Source organism: Gallus gallus, chromosome 28 (assembly GCF_016699485.2).
Source record: "Gallus gallus isolate bGalGal1 chromosome 28, bGalGal1.mat.broiler.GRCg7b, whole genome shotgun sequence".
Lineage (NCBI taxonomy): Eukaryota > Metazoa > Chordata > Aves > Galliformes > Phasianidae > Gallus > Gallus gallus.
In genome coordinates this window covers 4,033,194-4,052,221 of record NC_052559.1, presented here as the reverse complement: position 1 = coordinate 4,052,221, position 19,028 = coordinate 4,033,194, and the positions used below count along the sequence as shown (strand labels likewise).

At 64.5% G+C, this 19,028-nt stretch overlaps 2 protein-coding genes and 1 non-coding gene across 8 annotated transcripts in view; all 3 read right to left on the bottom strand.

Moving 5' to 3' along the window:
- Positions 1–7,725, bottom strand: part of LOC107055364 — a 29,709-nt gene extending 21,984 nt beyond the window's left edge. The window contains exons 1-2 of one of the 4 annotated variants that reach the window (XR_006932245.1): positions 4,802–5,006; positions 2,040–2,082 (exon numbers count right to left, since the gene is read on the bottom strand). Coding sequence is in view for 2 of the 4 variants with exons in the window: in XM_046904693.1 (XP_046760649.1) it covers positions 2,040–2,082; positions 4,140–4,406 (310 nt within the window). In the remaining 2 variants the exon portion in view is untranslated. Of the gene's footprint in view, positions 1–2,039; positions 2,083–3,579; positions 3,655–4,139; positions 4,444–4,801; positions 5,007–7,674 lie in introns of those variants that run through there. The other 3 variants (XR_006932243.1, XM_046904694.1, XM_046904693.1) reach the window with 3 other exon arrangements.
- Positions 1,016–1,086, bottom strand: MIR1621 (microRNA 1621). Its single transcript, NR_035109.1, has one exon. It is a non-coding gene; the product is annotated as a microRNA 1621 (primary transcript).
- Positions 7,726–8,821: 1,096 nt separating the features above from the next.
- Positions 8,822–18,575, bottom strand: MEF2B (myocyte enhancer factor 2B). Of its 3 annotated transcripts, none has more exons than XM_430389.8 (9): positions 18,390–18,575; positions 12,660–12,739; positions 12,305–12,508; positions 12,109–12,237; positions 11,855–12,020; positions 10,878–10,993; positions 10,314–10,425; positions 10,131–10,227; positions 8,822–9,607 (listed from the first exon to the last, which is right to left on the bottom strand). In XM_430389.8, exons 2-9 carry the CDS (start codon positions 12,711–12,713, stop codon positions 9,289–9,291), a joined length of 1,197 nt encoding a protein of 398 aa, XP_430389.3. In that variant the 5' UTR covers positions 12,714–12,739; positions 18,390–18,575; the 3' UTR covers positions 8,822–9,288. The 3 variants fall into 3 exon arrangements, with proteins under 3 accessions (XP_430389.3, XP_004948947.1, XP_040509699.1); XM_004948890.5 differs by having other exon boundaries at positions 10,131–10,224; XM_040653765.2 differs by lacking the exon at positions 18,390–18,575 and adding an exon at positions 13,034–13,097.
- Positions 18,576–19,028: the final 453 nt, after the last annotated feature.

Below are 19,028 nucleotides of genomic sequence, written 5' to 3'. Positions count from 1 at the left end.
TCGGGCCGGCCCGGTGTCAGCGCCCCTTCCCCGGAGCGCGAGGCGCGTTGCACGGGCACGACCACGACCCGCGTGTGCGAGCACCGAGTTGCCCGGGTACCGCTGCTGCACACCCGCAGCCCCGTGCACACCCAGCAGCGCTCCCAGCCCTGAACACGAGCTGCTGCACACGCCCCGGTGCACACAAACCCTTGTGCACGCCCGTCTTGATGCACGCCCAGCTTTGCACACGCACCCGTGGACGCCCGCTGGTACACACCTACACGCGCTCAGGACAACCCGGCTTCTCCCCAGCCTTCCCCGCACTCCCACAGCTTTGTCCCACCTCGGCGGCATCCGCAACACTCCGGGGCCACTGCGTCACGCCTGGCTCCAGAGAAACGGTGGAAAACGAAACCACAGCACGGCCCGGGCACAGCACCGGCTCCGTCAACCGCCGGGCACGGCCCCGGCCCCGCTGCTCTCCTCCGCCTCACCCGGGCCGGGCCCAGCACAGGGCCGGGGCCGTGGGCGCAGGCACCGCCGGGCCGGGGATGGGTACCGCTCACAGCACTCCGTGTTTTGGGAGGCGAGAGAGAGCCAAAGGTGCACCAACCCGTCCTGACCCCTCTGTCCGCACCTACCCTTGTATATATACAGAAAAATGACATCTATATAGGTATGTGTAATACGTATCTAAATCTCTGTGTCGGAAGGCGCTGGGAGCAGCGCACGGCGGCGGCTCACGGAGATGCCAACCCGCAGTTCACCGGGAGGAGCGGGGCTTTGTGCCTCGCACGGCGGAGCTCCGGCCCTGGGAGCCCTCGGGTGGAGCCCGGCGGGGAACGGAAGGCGATCCCGGCGGCACCGGGCACCGGCCCCGCCGCTCTCCGTGGTGCTGAACGGCCGCGGCGGAGGCCCCGGCGCCGCGCGGTGCTGGTGCCTCCTCGGTCCTTCTCTGTTGAAACCGACACCAGTTCCTGATTAGGATTAGGATTATTAACGATTCTCGTTATCATCGCCGCCCTTCCCGTCGCTCGGGTGCGCGGCGGCACGGCGAACCGTTCCGAGCGGGAGACGGTGCCACCGAGGCAGCCGGTTGCCGAATTAACGGATCGTCCCCCCGCACGCCCGCGGTCCTCCCGTGGGCTCGTACCGCGCGTGGGCACGGACGCACCGAGCCGGGGCCATTCGCTTCACCATCACCGGGCTCCGAAACGCCGCCACTGCCGGGCTTGGGGTCTCGGCCCCACTGCCATCCCCACCGCCCGAGCTCTCACCTCTGAAAAGCTCCTTCCCGAAACGGCAAAAACCCCACAACGACTGCGGCCCCAAAAGCTTCGCCGAGGGAACGAAAGGGAACCACGGAACGGCCCCGCGGCTCCGGGAGCGGCCCCGGTTCTGGAAGGGCCGCACCGGGCACCGGCGGGGCCGGGGCTCAGCCTCCCCCGTTCCTCCGCCGCCCGCGGGCCCGGAGCCGCCGCGCAGGGCCGGGGGGAGCCGCAGCGGCTCGGTTCGGCCTCGCCAGTGCCCGGCCCCGTTCCCTTCCGCTCCGCACCCCCGAGGGGAGTCTCAGCAGAGCCGGGGCGGCCGCTCCACGCGTGTTCGAGACGCGAGGTGGGCACGGGGCCCTCCCGGCTCCGCTCCTTCCCGCCACTTACCGAGCGCTCGCCCTCCTCCATCCCTCATTCGGCGGCCGCGGGCATCGGTACCGGCCCCGGCGCCTTTCGTCCCCTTTCCTACCCTCGCCTACACCCTCGTGTGCATCAAATACCTTCACTACAGCAGCCATGTTGGGCTCCGGTGCGAGCACGGCTCTCGCCGCAGGAGCCGCCTCGGCGGGATGCAGCGCGGCTCGGCTCGGCCCGGCCCGGCCTCTCCCGCGGCCCCACTCCGTCCCGCAGCCCGGTAACTTGCAGCCGTACCGGTAACGCCGAGGCCGGCGGCCGCGGGTGGGTCGCGCTGCCCGCTCCGTCCCGTCCCGCATCGCGGCTGCCCTTCGGGATGCGGGCTCTGCCCCGGCGCTGCGCTCATAGAGGGGATGGGAGAACCGCAATTACCTCCTGTGCGGGCGGGCGGGTCCCGCGCTGCAGACGATCTCACCTGGGAGGGAGAGAGAGAGAAAAGCGAATCCGTGAGGCGAAGCGGAGAGCGCGACGGCTCCAACTTGGAGCAACTTTGCCGGCAGCGGGGGTGGTGCCGGAGCCCCCCCGGTAGCGCCGAGCTCTTCCCCAGGCACCCGGAGCCGTTCTCCCCGTCCCCTCGGCGGGCAGAGCTCGGGGTGCCGTACCCCGAAACGGCTGTGCCGGGACGCGGCCTCCGCCGCCGCAGAGACACGCGCAGCCCCGCGTCTGTCTGTCTGTCTGTCCGCCCTCCGTCTGCCCGTCCGTGCCGAGCAGCGGCAGCGCAGGGCCTGCAGCCCCGGGGGCACCGGGCACCGCAGCGCCCCCCGCGCCCGCTCCCCCCGCACCGCGGGCACCGGAGCTGCGCGGCTCCGCGGAACCCTCAGCAGCCGCCGCTCCCCGCCCGGCCCGCGCCCCTCGGAAACGGATTTTCACTTGGTTTTCTTCCCTTTATTTGTGGTTTTTTTTTTTCTCCCCAGAAATATATATATATATATATTTCCTTTCTCCTTTCCCGCCCCCTTCTTTTTTTTTTTTCTTTTTTCTTTTTTTCTTTTTTATTCCGCTGTTGTCGCTGGGAATTATTTGCATTTAAAACACAACGACTCGTTCCCCGCACGTCGCTTCGCGGATCAATTGAGGCCGCACTGCCGGCGGGGGGGTGATGGGGACGGACCCCAGGAACGGGGAGCCCGGAGCTCCGGCCCAACCCGCCCCGATCGGCCGCGGATATCGATGTGTGCGGGAACTACGGATGTAGCAGCGGCTCGAAGTGGTTTTATTCCTGCAGCCGCTGTCACCCGAAGATGTGGTGGCAACAAAGGCTGCGAGGCTATTTGACGCTCGTCTTTTTGGCCTGCTCCCGTGCGGAAATATTCCCCCTAAGCCCTGAACGCTTTGCACAGCTCGGTCTCTCTAAAGGCAATAATACCGCGCTCCGGAAAGTGCTTAAAGAAAATAAAATAAATAGAAATGAAGGAAAGAAAGAAAGAAAGAAAGAACATCTGATTTTCTGTTTATCCTCGCGGCGCTCCTGAGCCCGTCGGAGGACACGGGCAGCACCGCGGGATCTCACACGGCTCGGGTCGGGCTGAGCGCTTTCCCCGCACCCGCGGAGATCTCCGCGATCGGGAAACAACGGAGCGCGGAAATCCCCGCGGTGATCGCTCGGACAGAGCCGGGCGCTTCGGCGCGACAGCAGCCCGCTTACTTTTCTTTTTATAGGAAACAACAAAAAACAGATGTACGGAGGTTTTTCCTTTTTCCAATAGAAGCCCGATTCAGCCCCGGCCCTTCGGGTCGGGGTTTCCCCGCCGTCTATGCTCGCAGCGCGGATCGCCTTCAGGCACTGCTCGGGGGTACCCCAACCACCGCCCGGCGCGGCTCCGGCCCCCCCCCCCCCCACGGCCCCACTGCCCTTCCCCGAAGCCCCCGAAATTGCTGCGGACGTCGCAACCGCGCTCCGGCAGCCCCTTACCTCGGGCGGCGGGCAGGGCAGCGCCGTCCGGGCAGCCCGGGGCTATAAACCCCGGGTGGCTTTTGTGAGTTTGCCGGAGTTTCCCCCGGCTGTCCCCTTTTGTGTCCCATTGCCATCTCGAGGCCCTGATTAATTAATTTCACACTGGAGCCCGGGAGAAAATTTTCCCACAAACAAGTGGCCGGGGAGACGTGGAGCCCCAAAGAAAAGGAGTCAACATCAAGTTCAACAGCATGCGGGAAGGCGATTTCCATCACAATCGCGTCTGAGCGGCCCGGGCGGGGGGCGGCGGGCGGCGGCCCCCGCGCCCCCTCCGCGCCCCCTCCGCGCGTTCCCAGGCTCCGAACAATCGCGCTCTGTTTGCCTCGCACATGCCGGCGTTTGGGCACGGAGGCTGCCTTGTGATAACAGAAATAATGAGGGGGGCTCGGGGAGGGGGGCAGGCCGGCGGGGGGGTGGGGATGGGGGGTGGGGTGGGGTGGGGGGAGTTGGAGGAGGGTGGAGAAAACGGGAGAGGAGAGCGAGCGGAGGGCCGCGCACCTGGGCTGCCCGGTACCGACCTGTTGAGCCCCGCCGGTGCCCTCGGAGGCGTTGGCGGCACAAACCGGGACGGGCTCGGCCCTCAAAGCCGGGAGGGGTCGGGGCGGGCCCCGGGGGAGCGACTTTCCCCAAGTTTGGTGCCACCCCCCCACCCCCCCCACCAGCCACGCGTTTTCCCACAGCCCCGGGGGAGCGGGGCCCGGGGTGGCCGAGGCGGTGGTGGACGTGTCCTGCAACCCAAGCAGCTCCGCTCCGCCGGGCATTGTCCCCACGGAGCCCGTGGCCATTGTTCCCGGCGCTGCGGGAGCCGGAGGGAGGGCAGCTTTCCACGCCTCGTCCCCCCCCCCCCCCCTTTCGCCCCCACCTCGACACTCGCACACCGGACTGGCGGGACCGCAGCCTCCAAGTCGGGGGAAAAAAGGCAAAAAAAAGACCCCAACCACCCGGAAAAAAAAAATAATAATAACAATAATAATAAAGGCCCAGGTCGGGGGGCACGGGGTCCCCCTGGCAGACTTCCTTTAAGTTGGGAGAAGCGGGGAGGGGGCGGGCGGCTCTCGGTCCCGCAGCACCCTGTCCCCGTGTCCCTCCGTCTCGTGTCCCCCTATCCCCGTGTCCGTGAGGCCGCCCCGGGGAGTTCGCAGCGGGGCAGGGAGCGATAGGGGACTGGGGGGGTATTTACCTCCCTCCGCACATCCGCATCCTTAAGGACTTAGCGGCAGGCTCGCCGCCGGGACACCCTCCGGGGCGGGGACGGGGGGACGCGGCCCCGGCAGCGGGCACGAACCGGAGCCCGGCGACATCCACCCGGTGCGGAGCTGCGGCTCCCGGAGCGGACTGCCAGGAGAAGGGCTGCGGGAAGCGGAGCCCCCGCGATCACGTTGTCTGTACGTGGGGTTAAACAGAGACGTCTGCCCGCGGCTCCAACGTGCCGGGCCCCGGGCAGCCCGAGCAGTTCGGCGGGGCCTTGGGGCGCGGATTCCAACCCCAACATCCATTTTGTCCCTTTTGGAAATGGAGATGGGAGAGAGAGAGAGAGAGAGAGAGAGAGAGAGAGAGGAGGGAAAATGAGCTGCCTTTTTTTTTTTTTTTTTTTTTTTTTCCTCTTTCTCCATATTTTACTACGTAAGGCATGACGTCCTCACGTCGGGAGCGGGATAGGTTAGCCCTGCGCTGGTGGGAATGCACGGGGTTTGGGGACGCGGGGGGCGGCTCTGCGAGCGGAACCTAAAAATAACGGGGATTTTATATATATAAAAAAATCGTACCGATGCTGCTGAGCCCAACGATGCGGCCCCGTAAGGACAGAGGGAGGCTGAGCCGCCCCCCACCCCCCCCCGCCGCACGCCCGCCCCGCTCTGCGCCCCGCAGGACCGGGAGAGCTCGGGGAGCCCCGCGGGGCCGGGACATGAGAGGGGGATGTGGGGGGGGGGGGGGGGTCCTGCCTTCCCCCCCCCCCCCAAAGGGGCTGCAGCAGCGGGCAGAGAGGGGCGGGGGAGGGTCAGCTCTGTGCCCCCGCTGTGCTCGCACCCCGCTCTGCAGCCGGTACCGGGTAATTCGGCCGTGCGTGGAAATGAAGCCGAAATCGGCTAATCTTTAATTAAAAAAATACAATTAAATAAGATTCGAGCAAACCCTACGCCGGATGTCAGCAGCCCCGAGCTCCGAAGTGGCCGGGAGCGCAGGGCCACCCCGCTTCGGCGCATCGGGATTTTCAGAGCGCTTTAAAAATCCCTGCCTGCAACCGCGGCTCCGCGCAGCGCCCAACCGGGCCGTGATCCGAAAGATGGCCCGGGGGTGTCGGGGGTGGGAGGTGGGGCACAAAACGCGCACGGCACAGAGCGGGGAGCAGGGCCGGGATCGTCGGGATGTGCAGCCCCAACGCTGCTGCGGATCGGGGCCCGCTCCGTGCTGTCCCCATACGCGCTGAGTTTCTCTATTTCCCCCTCAACGAATATTTCTCCCGGCGGGGCTGCGGCTCGGCGGGGTGCGCTGTCCCGGTTCCCCACCGCCCGTCCCGTTCAACCGGGACCGATCAGGGCCAGGACGGCCCGTCCCGATGTGGGGCAGCACGAAGCAGGGCTGGGCCTGACCGTCGGGGGACCCCAAACCGTGTCCCCGTCTCCAGCCCCGACGGCGCGGTGCGGCCGTGCCCAAAGCTCCCGTCGCCGTCGCCCTCGGGCCGGGCTCGGCTCCTCCGGCGGCACGGTACCGGCGGGCCCGGTCCCTCCTCGATTTCGGCTGGAGTTTGGGGTGGGGGAGAGGTGTATTTTGGCTCCCTGATAAGGTTTTGATGAAAAATTCATTAAGAGACACTCGGCGCAGTGCCATGAATATTTCAGGGTTTGTGCAAAACAACCGAGAGGGAGTTCGGGGAGGATGCACCGACGCGGGGAGGAGGGGGCTCGGCAACACCCCCCTTCCCGGTTCTCAGCTCGGCCCCGGTTTGCTGCGACGGGAAGCGAGGAGGGGCCGGACAACGCCGTGCTGCGGGATCCCAGCCCCTCGTCCCCAGCCCGGAGCTCGAACCCTGAGTTAAAGGGCGTGAAATGGAGAGGGGTCCCGGTCCGTCCCATCGGGTGGCTGCAGGGACATGCAGTGCTCAGCCGCAGAGCCCTCCTGGCACTGCTCTGTGTTCATACGTGGCCGTAGGGATCTGACAGGAGATGGTCCTCCCACCCCCTCTATCACCATAACCCCAAGGAACACAGAGAATCAGCCCCTGTCCCTCTGGGCTGTGATCCATTCCCATGGGGCTGCTCCCACACCACTGCGGGGCGGGGACCCCAAAACCAGACAGCATGCTTCTTCTCCAGCAAACAGACCCTTGGGCTGCAAGGTCTGCAGCCACTCAAGTTGGGGCACACAGAGCTCTGCCCCCCTGCAGCTGCTGCCTGGATGAAGGTGTGACAGCGCAGAGCAGGGGACAAAGCCCTACCATCTCTGCAGCCCCCAGCACCAGAGCACAGCACCCTCCTGGAGCAGCACATTCCCTGGCCACGCTGGGCCTGCAGGTAACGGGTTTTAATGGGGTGGCTCCCCAGCTTGATGGGAAGGAACGCAGAGCCACAGAGGCGGCCCAGATCCTGGAGAATCAGGGCCATGCAGGATGGGTGGGTGGGGAATGCAGAGCAGTGCTTCATCTCTTCCCAGTGCCATCCTGAGCATTGTCCCCCTCTGAAAAGCTGCAGGTTCCTCGGTGTGATCTTTGGAGTCAGCGCAATGTGGCATCCCACAGTTCTGGGGGGGTCACAGCAAAGGCAGCTGGGCAGGGGCATGGGGGCCAGGGTGATGCCAGGGGGTGGGAAAGGCCTCCCCACAAAACCCAAACGGGCTGAGGGCACCCCGGGACGCCCCCCACCCCATTTAGGACCTGTGGCAATAGGACGTTACTGGACCTGCAGGCAGGCAGGGCTGCACGGCTCCGCTCGCTCCCGGTCTCCCACCGCTGCCCTCCGGTCTCCTGGCCGTTCCCGTGTCCCCGTGGTGAGATGTGGTGCATCCCCCCCCCCACCACCCCCACCACAGCAGCCCCAGCCCCTCCCCGGGGCTCACCTCGCCCTGACATTTCCTGGCGTTCCTTCCATGCCAGCGGGTTGCCATAGCAAATCTAAATCTTACAAACAAAACGAGGAGAAAAGCCTTATTAGCATATATTCAAATGAAGCATGCAATAATGCAAACCATAAATCATGCAGTCATTGCTATTCAATCAGTGTCTCTTACCCCAGCCCCCACATTTTCCTCGGGTGTCTCAGCTCCTCTCTGCATTCACAATCCCCCTCCCGGCCCGGGGACATGGAGGGGACCGTCCCCATTGCCTGAGGGCACCTGGGCTGCAGTCACCTCTGCCACCCAGACCCCAAATTTTGGGGTGACCGCTGCCCATTCCCATTGGCTGAGGCGTCACCCAAAGCTGGGCACAACCCAGGACGGGGGGCTCTGTACGGGTGAGGCAGCAGCCCCTAATCCGGGCTGGTATTTATACCGCTCGCTGGGCTCTATTAAATGGGAAAAAGTCTCCCCAGGATTAATCTCCCTGCAGTGTTTTAATCTCGGGGCTCGGCTCCCTGTAATCCCCCCATGAGCTGAGCTCAGTGCCGCTGAGCAGAGAGGCCCCATCCCCACACCACTGCGATGCTGCAGTCCCCAGGCAGCGCCGGGGGAACCGCACCTCCCGCCCCCATAAACCTGCAGTGCTCACCCTGCCCCTTGCTTGCCATGGATGTACCAAACACACCGCAGTGCCCACAGGATGCTCCCCTGCACAGAAAGCAGCAAAACCCGGCCCTGAACTGGGCCGGTGACACCAAAAATCGTCCCCACTGGTGCTGGTATTTGGGGTGCAGGAGAGGCTTTCCCTCCTCCCATCAGTGCGAATGCTCTGTGCACCCACATTTCCCTGCAGCGTGAGACCACACCTGCGTCTTTCTGGGGTCCCCCAGGGCGCATGGCTCAGCCCCACGGACACAGAGAGGTGGTCAGAGTGGGGTGACCTGGTTGTCACCCACATCTGCACGTTGGTGACCCTGGAGAGGTGGCTCTGAGCCGCGAGGGGGCACGGGAGACAGCAGTGCCGAGCCAAAAGAAGCCAGGACAAGGCCCAGCTCTCCCTTTGGAAACATTAACGACCTGCCACCTCGTTAGGCACACCGAGCAGGGCTGCATATCCCAACCCCAAGGAGCTCACACCAGGCACCCCGACACCCCCAGCTCTTTATTGGTGCGAATGCAATAAATTAAAAAAAAAGGAGGAGTTCCCAGGGCCGCTGCCCCGGCTGTTCCCCCCGCCCCGCTCGTTGCAGGATGGGGCCCGCTGCCATCGGTGCTGCTGCTGCTCTCAGTCCTGCTGCCACCCCGTGGCACTTCCCAGGCACTCCCACTCGGTGGGGACACGCAGGGACGGAAGGACGGACACAGTCGCACAGCGTCCGGCACTGGACGTCGCACCTCTCCTGGGGGGGTCCCGGCCTCGCCGTGCCCTGCAGGAGAGGGGCTGGGGGCAGAGCTGCAGGGGGACGCGGCGGTGTCCGGGGTGGGGAGGGGGCTCTGCTGGCAGCTGCATGGGGACGGGACCCCTTGGGGAAGCCCCAGAGCTTGGGGACTTCCTGGGGGTCTGAGGTTGGGGTGAAAGCTGGGGGCTGCCTCCCCTGCGCCCCCGCAGCCTCGCTATCTCTGCCACGCATCCTCAGCCTGCGCCCGCCGCGCGGGGACCGGGACGGCGGCAGTGGCCCTCTGCTCCTCCGCCAGCGGCCGGGGCGGGGGCGGGGGGTAGGGGTAGCCCTTGGAGTAGTCATCCCGTGGCTGGAGGTCTGCAGCGCCTTGGGGGGCTTCGCTCAGGGAGGTCAGGCTGCCCTGAGAGGGCTGTGGGGCACCTGAGGGGCAGCCGAGCCCTGGGGACACCCGCTCTGACTTGATGCTGATGGCGTGGGGCTGCGGGGAGCTGCCGGGGGCCAGGTCCTCGGTGGGGACGATCCTGCTGCTGGCCCTGGGGTGAGAAGGGAGGGTAAGAATAGGTCAATTCACGCAGCATTCCTGCAGACGTGGGGTAGGAAGAGGCCATTCGTGTGCCCCCACTCCCCTAAAGCGGGGCTGAGATCCACCCAACCCATCTCATGTTCCAGCTCCATCCAATTCCTCGTCCCCAAGTGCAGCTGTAGGGGGGGGCATGACATCCCCAGCCCAATACCCGCTTCCCAGGCTGCCACCCACCCACATGCTGGCACTGCTGCTGGGAGCCTGGTGTGCGACAGCGGGGGATGCAGGGACCAGGTCCCCCGGGGAAATCTGTCTTTAAATAGGCTCTGGGACAGGCTGGGATGTGGAGGATGGGGGGTTCCCAGGGGCATCCCTGTGCATCCCACTTTGGGGTGAAGCCGGATGGCGCAGGGCTGTGCTTTGAGCATCCAAATATTGGGCTCAACCCTAATCTGCATTCACCTCGTCCCTCAGCCCAGTGCCGGACCCTATCCCCTGCTGCCTCCTGTCCCCATCCCGACTGCAATCCTTACCCTAGTGCTGCCATGTCCCGCGGGGGCTGCCATGGAGCTGGAGGGCCAGGCTGCAGGAAGCCAGGAGGTGGTGGGGCCTCGCCAGCCCCGAACTCTGCTGAGCAGGGGGTGGAAAGTGAGCAGGAGCTGAGAGGCTGTGACCAGGGCCCCCCGACCGTCCAAGGGTGCGGGGCCAGGACTTACCTGCTTGTGCCGGAGCGAGGAAGGGGAAACCAGTGAGGCTGTGGCTGGGAATGCTGGCGCTGCCTGAGGCGAGCACTGGGTTCAAGGTCTGCAGACCAGAGTACAGTGGCCGCTGCGGAACATGAGGGTGCCCCTGGTCAGGCAGTGTGTTGCCAAACCCCCACGAGGGCTGTGATGCCTCCTCTCTCTACACAACCCCTTCCCATGCCCCCCAGCAAAGCCCTGATGTTGGATGAAGAAGAGGAGGAGGGAGCAGAATGGAGGAGCTCCTCGAAGGATTTGGAATGGGGATATCCACATGCATGGGTGACTTGCTGGGAAGTGCCTGGCTGCAGAGAGCTGAGGGCTGGGTGGAAGCAGGGATCCCTCACTGCCCTCCTCCATTGTGCCACTGCTGGGAAGGGGACCCAGGGGGGACAGATGCACGGAGCATCCTGCTGGCAGCTGCAGATTTGTGGTCTTGCATCTGTGGGGCCGCTCTGGGGCTGAGTCCTCCCCCGGCAGCACTGTCCCCACGTGTCAGCCTCAAATGCCACAGGACTGAGGCCACCCCGTGTCACTCACTGCAGTGCTGCCTCCGCTCCGGCGCTGCCCATCGGCTCCCAGGTACAGCGGTGGTGGGGTCTTGGTTGCCAAGGCTCGGTTCAGGCTGCCAGCGGGGAACAGGGGGTAGCCAATACCTGGAGGGACAGATGGACAGGAGGGTGGCACCCGGGGAGGTGGAACCCTGAGAGCTCCCGTCCTCGGGGGTCTCCGAGATTGTGGCTGGCGGCCTCAGTGTCCTCGTCCCTGGCGGGCGCTCGTGCGTGCGTGCTCAGTGCCGCGCTCCTGCGAAGCCACTTCCTGCCCTGGTTGCACCTGGGCTGCGGCCACGGCCGCGTGCTGCAAGCGGAAATGAAGGCGGCGGCCGGATCCGGCCCCAGAGACCAGTGGGGTGCAAACCTCCCCGGCCAGACCCTGCTGTGGGGAGCACGCTGAGCTCAGTGCCCCGCGGGGACATCCAGCGGCAATGCCACCACCCCGGCCATGCTGTGCATCCTGCAGTGGGAGCGCTCTGGCTCAGCTCACCCTGCTCGTGGCCAAAGGACCCATCACGCTGCCGCCCCCGTGCCACCTCTCACCCACAGGGGGGATTTCCACTGGTCCAGCCCCAGCATCATTTTTTCCAGCTGCTTTTTTGCTGCCCGGCCCCAGGGCTCACTCGGCAGCACCCATCCCATGGGACATGGAATGCCCCCCGAACCCAGTTCAGATGCAGCGGATACGGGCCGTGTGGGGCCACCTGGGTGCCCCATAGCGGTGACTCAGCAGTGCAGGAAGCAGCTGGAGGGAGGCAGCGGCCGGTGGCATTTCTGCAGCTGGGGCTGTGCTCCCTGCCCACGCACCCACCCCGGCCCCGTTCCCGGTAAACCCCTGGGAGATGCTATGAGAGGAGCTTTGCATGTGGCATCCGGCCTGGAAAATCCCTGCGAGGACTCCATCAGTTGGACCGTGTCCTCGTTGTGATGCCACCAACCTGCAGCCCTGCAGTGCGGACCTACCTGGGGGCATCGGTCCTGGTGAGCGTCCCGATGGCTTCGGCGCTGTGGGTTTGAAGGCGGGCGGGCGGCCCTGGCTCTGCGGGGAGCTGCTGGCGCTGCCCAGGGCTCCATCACTGCTGCTCGACGGGGAGCTGCCATAGGGGACCTCGGGCAGCGGCACCGGGCTCTGTGGGGTGAAGCAGAGGGCCGGGCTCTGGCTTTGGGATGGGAACACACACCCTGTACCCCTGTGCTGGGGCGCAGCGGCGACTCACATAAAAGCGGGGCCGTGCCACCGTCAGATCCATGCCCTCATTCATCTGCCGCAGCTTCTCACCAGGATCCAGCCCCTCTTCCAGCTCCAGCTCGTGGCTCTCCAGCCCCAACCCTTTGCGCTTCAGCGTCTGCAGGGAGCGGGGTGGTGAGCGGGACCCCCGCCCTGCCCGGCCCCCCCGCAGCCCCCGCCGCTACCTCGAGGATGTCGGAGTTGGTGCGGCTCTCGTGGGGTTCGCTGTACTCCGTGTATTTGAGCAGCACTTTGTCCATGTCGGTGCTGGCGTACTGGAAGAGGCGGTTGGTGCTGTTGAAGATGATGAGGGCGATCTCGCAGTCGCACAGCACGCTCAGCTCATACGCCTTCTTCATCAGCCCGAATTTCCGCTTGGTGAAGGTCACCTATGGGGAAGGGGACACGGCGCTGCCCCAAACCCACCACCGCGGCCCCACCACGCTCCGTTTTCCCCCAGCACCCAAACCCCTCTGTGCTCCGGAGCACCCGTGGCTCCCGTCCCATCCTCGTGGCTCCTCATCCCTTCCCGTCCCCCACCTGCCGGTTCCGCTGATCCAATATTCGGCTGATCTGGATTTTTTTCCGGCCCATTTTTGCTCCCTCGGCTCAAGGAGAGGCTGAAAGAGAGGGAAAAGCGCTGAGCACCCACCGTATGCACCCCACCTTCCTCGCCCTTCCGGAGGCCAAAAATTCACTTTGCTGAAAAAACAGCTTTTTGGAAGGATTTCGGTCCCAGCGGCATTCCCTGTTTTTTTGTTTTTTTTTTTTCCTGCCAAGCTGCAAAAACTGAGAAAATACCCCAAAAATGGAAAACTGCTGGGATAAGGGGGAAAAGCCCCCTCCGCTCTGCTCAGACGGCTCCATCGCCCCCCACCCCCCGGCAGCCCCACGGCCCCACTGCCCCATGGCACCTCCCCACCGTCCTGGAGTGCTGCAGAGCGAAAGGAGCAGCCTCAGCATCCCAAAGCTGCGCCCTACGTCCGCCCCCACGGGGGTTTTTACCAGCGGATGGGGGCTAATGGGGGGGGGGGGGGGGGGGGGGGACATTACAAAAGAGGCTGGCCTGGCTGCAGGGAGGGTCCTCCATAAGACAAAAGGGACATTTTTAGGTTGAGGGCTTTGTGTCTTTTTTTTTTTTTTTTTAATACAATATCGTGTGTTTTTGGGGTTTTGTTTTTTTGAATGCGAACAGACTAAATTTGACCTCAGCCGTTCGCAGGTCAGGAAGTGGCTGTATGAGGAGACAGCAAAGCAAAACCACCCACCTCCCTCTGCCACGTGAGCCGCTGCTGGGATGCGGGCGCAGCTCCTCGTGCTGCCCCCCAGCACCCCAAACCCCCTCTGGGATGCTGCTGGGTGCTCGGTGCCACGGGTGGCAGCAAGGTGTTCCCAGTGGGATGCTCGCACCCACCCCACATTGGGTGCAGCCCTGCGCCAGTGCCGTCCCCAGCGTCCCCAAACCATGGCCACAGGGCAAGAGCTGACCCACGGGGCTGGGGCTCTGCACAGCTCTCCAGGGGATGATGGTCCCCACGTCCTCATGTGAGCCCCCACTGCAGGGATCGGGGTGCGGGTAGGGGAAGCACCGACCCTTTGCTCCCCGGTGCCCCAGCCCGGCCCGCTTCCTTCTCTCGAGCACGTTGCCATTTACCATCTTGCTCAGCTGCTATATTTAGCTGATCAAAACTAATTTTAATTTATGGAAGGAAATTGCACTGCTGTTCCCACGGCCCCGCTGCCACCCCGCGTCCCCGGGCCCACGCAGGGCGCGAAGGTACAGGGGGTGACGCGACCACCGCGGTCCCGCAGGGAACGGCTCTGCCGGGAAAAGCCAACGGTTCCCCGGTGGCACCGTGGAGGTTTCCCAAGGATGTGCGTGGTTGGACCCATCGCCACCTGCAGCACAGCACAGTGCATCTCTGGGGGGAGCTCAGCTCCCACCTGCCCACCCCAACCCCAGTCCCACAACCTGTATGAGATCAGGGTGTGGAAATATGAGCTGTCCCCATCGGGCTCTGCTCGGTGTTGGTCCACCGCATCCCTGCGAGCGCAGCACGGCTGCGCCCCGAGGGGCTATTTTTAAAGGCTCTCAAACCTCAGTGGGGAGGAGAGGCTGCGCAGTGCAAGCTCAAAGGTGCTGGGGGGACAAAGGTTGCGTGCGGCAGGGACACTGAGTGCTACCGAGGGCCCCTGGGATGCTGCGGGGTCCCCACGCTGCTGCAGCTCCCCATTATCCAGCTGTGACTGCAGGTGCGAAGCTCAGGGGGAGCTGATCCCCCTCTCCCCGTCCCCATTCTCAGTGCCGTCGGTGCGGCCTCGTGCAAGGAGTGGGGTGGTTTCATCAGCCGCCTCCCCGAGCTCCTCGTTAGGGCAGCTCTGCTCCTCTTGGGGCATCGCCTCGGCCCTGCAGGTCCTGATATCGGGCACCGGGCAGGGATGTGCTGTTACCCAGAGGTGAGGGGTTCAGACACCGCAGTGCGGCACAGCACCTCCTGCCCCCCCCTCCCCCTCCCCGCAGGTATTAAGAGCCGTGGAGGGAGGGGGAACTCATGCTTTGGATTTTAATTGCTGTGATAAGGTGATAAGCAGCGCTCCGGCTGCAGGCGATTAGCGCGGCGCTTTGCCACGTCCAAGGGTGGCACCAAGGGAGCAGCACCGCCGTGCCATAGGGACAGCACCACCCCAGGAGGGAGCGATGGGGATGTGGGAAAGGACACGGCTTTGGGGGGCTCCCAGCAAAACCCAGCACTGCTCTCAGACCCTCAGAGCCAACCTCGATGGCTCTCACCCCATGCCAGGCTGGGAGAGGAGCCCGCTGCCATCCTCCACCTTCACTTCAACAGAAGCTGCTGCGCTCCTGGCGTCCCGCTGGCCCCGCTGCCTCCCACACACAGGTATCTTTAGCTCAGGCCCTGCTCTCTCGCACGCACCCAACCCTCTTCCCCCAGCACCATGAGCTGTGCCCCCAACACGATCAGTGTCCCTCCAGGACCCACGGCCCTGCAGCCACCATGGCGCTGCCCCAGCCCTCTGGCTGCACCGAGGGTTATTATTAACTCCCCGTTTCCTGTGCAGCTTTTGGGGGTCAGTTGCATCACGGCGGAGCGTGCAGACTTCCGAGCTGCTCTCTTAATTAGCTGCAAAGCAGCCCCCGGGAGCAGTGTGTTTTTTGGCACGTTTTCTACGTGCAGCAGAAGAGCCCCATGGTGGCTGTGGGGTTCGGCTGTGCCACTTTGGTCCTGGGGTGGTTTGGCACCGAGAGGCACACGCAGCACGCCAGGTCTTTTGCACCGTTACGTCCTTCTTGATCACTACTGACTCCAGAAACACTGAGTGTAGCAAGCTGGACAAATTCCCCCATGTCCAGCCCAGCGGGCAGCTCTGCAGCCACATCCTGTGCCCAAAGCAGGGATGCAATGAGAGTAGGGATGGGGTGGTCATGAGGGATTCAATCCCTGGGGTTGGAGCCGTCCCCAGCCTAGCTCAAGGAAGGGACGTACAGACTCTGCTTGCCAGGGCTGGATGTGGCCTTTCTGAACTCCCCAGCAGTTCATTTTCCCACCCCACAATGGGACAGTGTGGCATCGATGTAGAAACTGGAGAAAAAAATTGAAATAATAATAAAAAAGATGAGGATTTCGTTGCCTATCTGGAAGCAGAGAGCTGAGGGTGAGCAGGTAGAAACCGGGGGGAAGAAGGCAGCCAGCAAACGCTGCCTGCATTTGGCGACTTCCAAACAGCTGGAGAAAAATATGGATTAAAGTGGGTCAGAGAGTTTCCACCACATCTTTCCCTGGGACGTGATGTAGGCCTGGCCAGGAGCTGTGGGGGGCACGCAGGGGGACCAGGCCAGGAGGGCAGCAGGCTCAAAGGAGCAGTGGTTGCAGACAGACACATGGATGGAGCCCAGGATGCATCCATGTGGTGGGAGCTGCCCCGCTCTGTGCTGGGGATGTGGCCCCGCTCTGTAGGGACGGGCGGTGCTGGGGCTCAGTGCCACCCCGAGGCTGGCATGGGGGAAACAGCAACGTTGAGCAGCGTTTCTGCAGAGGGGTGATGGGGCCTTCTGCTTTTTATAGGTTGTTTAAACAACCAACCAGCAGGAATCAGAGCGGGGCCAGCAGCGGGGAAGCAGGAGGAGCCTGCTGGGAAGGAGAGCCCAGGGACAGGGGGGCACCTGGGGGCATGGGGGTGTAGGGACAGGGGGTCCCAACACCTTCTTCCTTATCTCACATGCGCACACACAATCAATTGAGCCTCAAAACGCAGCCATGTCGAGCATCACCCCCTCACCGTGCAAAAGAATCCCTGGGGGCAATTAGAATTCGTGCTTCTGCCTGTTGCTGCAACACAAGGCCGGGCAATGGCGCTGCCTGCATCCCTCCAGAGCCACATCCAGGCCGGGGCTGGGGGACGTGGCCTCACTGGGGTGACGCAGAGCGAAAGTCCCGACAGCGCCTGGCCCTGCTGAGCGAGGTGCAGCACTGGGCGGAGGCTGTTTGGTTCCGAAATGACTGTGTGGAAGGAGGAAGGATGGCAATGACCCCCACACTGAGGCAGCTTTTCCCCTTGGGAAGGCAGACGGACATCCAAACGCCCTCTGGGTCCCAGGCCGCCCTTTCTGCTCGGTGCTGGCGGTGCTGCCCGCAGCAGGAGCACGCTGCTGCTGCAGAGCTGGGTCACCCCGCGCTACAACTGAGCGTCAGTATGGGAAATGATGTCTGTTTGCTGCTGGACGGCTTGCTGGGGCAGCCATGATGCAGAGATGGCTGAGCCCACCCTTGCAGCCCCGGGGCTGTGTGCTGTACAAACCCGGTTTGCTCCTGGCAGCCCCGCTGTGAAGGGGAGCGAAATTCAAGGGTCTTAAACAGAGCAATCCTCCCCCGGCTCCTGGGCTTACATCACCCCATCGTGGCTTAGCGAGGCTGACCCCCCAGCCCCTTAGCTGCTGCAAGGATGTGGCTGTAAGCAGGAATCCCCCTCCCTTACACTGTGCAAAGTTCTCTAAACGTGCTTTTCATCCACACCGCCACACCAGTCTGCTCCCAGCACCAAGGTATCCTCAGTGCCCAAGACTTTAAGGCAAGCAGGAACACCTGCAATCCTAAAATCAAGCCTAGGGCCTGCATCGACGTTCCAGATCCCACACTCTGAGCTGCACAGGCTTTCCCCTGACCCGCGTGACTTGTCCAGCTTGCAGTTAGGAACAAGGGACAAGGCCGGCAGTCGGCTCCCTGCTCTGCTCACCCATGCTCCCTTCCCAGCAGGGGCAGCAGCCCACCTCCCAGGGGATGCATACGGACTGAGGGTGCTCAGCCCACCACTGCTCTGCAGCTCACCCACCGGCTGCCACCTTAATTCATTACCTGCAAAACTCCATCCCCGCAGCCAATAGCTCTGGGAAACTTTCCCTCGTTAAAAGAGTAAAGCCCCGGGGATAAAAGGACTTGCCGGGGATAAGGACATGCTGGCAGTCGGCTGCAGCGGGCAGAGGACTCGGCAGAGGATGCTCTCTGCTGTCCCTGCAGCGATGGAGAGAGGTTCACGTGAGAGGGACACATTGGAAGTGCCACATGTGGACATGTGCCGTGGATGGGGGACATCTCCACTCAGGAGGAATAAAGTAACCAACCTTCAGCTCAGTGCCAGACCAGCACACGATCCCAGCAAAGCCATGGGGAGATCAAGCCCGGGTTGGGGTGTCTGTTCCGAGCCGTGCCGTGCCGTGCCTCAGTTTCCCCACAGCACAGCGGGTTCAGCCCCACCACCCAAAGGCCTGAGGACCCGGGGGAGGCAGCCGCAGTACCGGGCAGGGCGGCTGCCCGCCAGGCTGCACTTTTGGGTTAAACCCAGGCGTTCCTCTGCGCGCAGACACGAGTAAAAATAACCGGCCGGAGCGCGGCGCAAACCACAGGCTTTTTATAGCCCGCCATCCCTAGACGGCGGGGCGGGGGCCGGGGCTCCGCCGTGCTCAGGGCAGCCCGCAGGGCGCCGTCCCGGCCGCACCGCACCGCACCGCACCCCGCGCCAGACGGGGCCGCCCCCTCCCCCGGCCCGTGCGCACCGACGGGGCGGCCGCTGCGGGGCTGCCGGTACCGAGGGGTCCCGCCGAGGCGCGGGGCTGGGGGAGCGCCGCCCGTTCTCCCCCTCACGTACCCCGGTGCCAGCCGCCGGCTCAGCGCCCGCTCCCGGTTTCCCCACCGGGGGTTGGGGCAGCTCCGCGCCCCCGTGCGCACGGGACCCCGCCTCTCCGCCCGGGACACGCACCTGGACACCGGCTCCTTCTCCTCGGTAAGTCTCCGCCGGCACGGCCGCAGGTGCCTGGCGCTGCAGCGGAGCCGGCCCGGCCCGGTGCGGCCCCGCCGCCGTCGGGTCCCGGTGCCGGTCCGGTGCCGGTGCGCTCCCGGGAGCCGCGCGCTGCCCGCTGCCTGCTCCGACCGCACGGCAACATTTGCATAGACCCGCCCCCTCGCGCATAAATTTGCATAGTACTGCCGGGCTCGCTCGCCATTGGCTGTTGCGGCGGGGCTGGTTTGCAAACCCCGCCCACTCCAGGAAAAGGGGCGGGGCGAAAGGCGCGCGCTGTGCCCCGAGGATGGGGGTCAGCATTTGGGGCGCTGGGGGGGGGGGGGCTGCAGCCGTGGGGGGGACTGCGATAAAGGTGAGGTTGTGGGGTTTGGAGTGCGAGTCGGTGGGAATCCGAGGGCTGGGTGGGTCCCAGAGGCGGTCGTGTCCTCACTGCGGGGGGACAGGCGGAGGGCACAGGGTTAGGGCTCCCCAGCATCGCCAGCCCATCCGCCGCGGGGCTGGGGGTACCCGCACCCCGGCCCCCCGTGTGACAAAGCCACAAAGAAAACCTCGTGGGCTCAGAAGCACTGCAGTTCAGCAGCGAAGTGGTCAACGCTC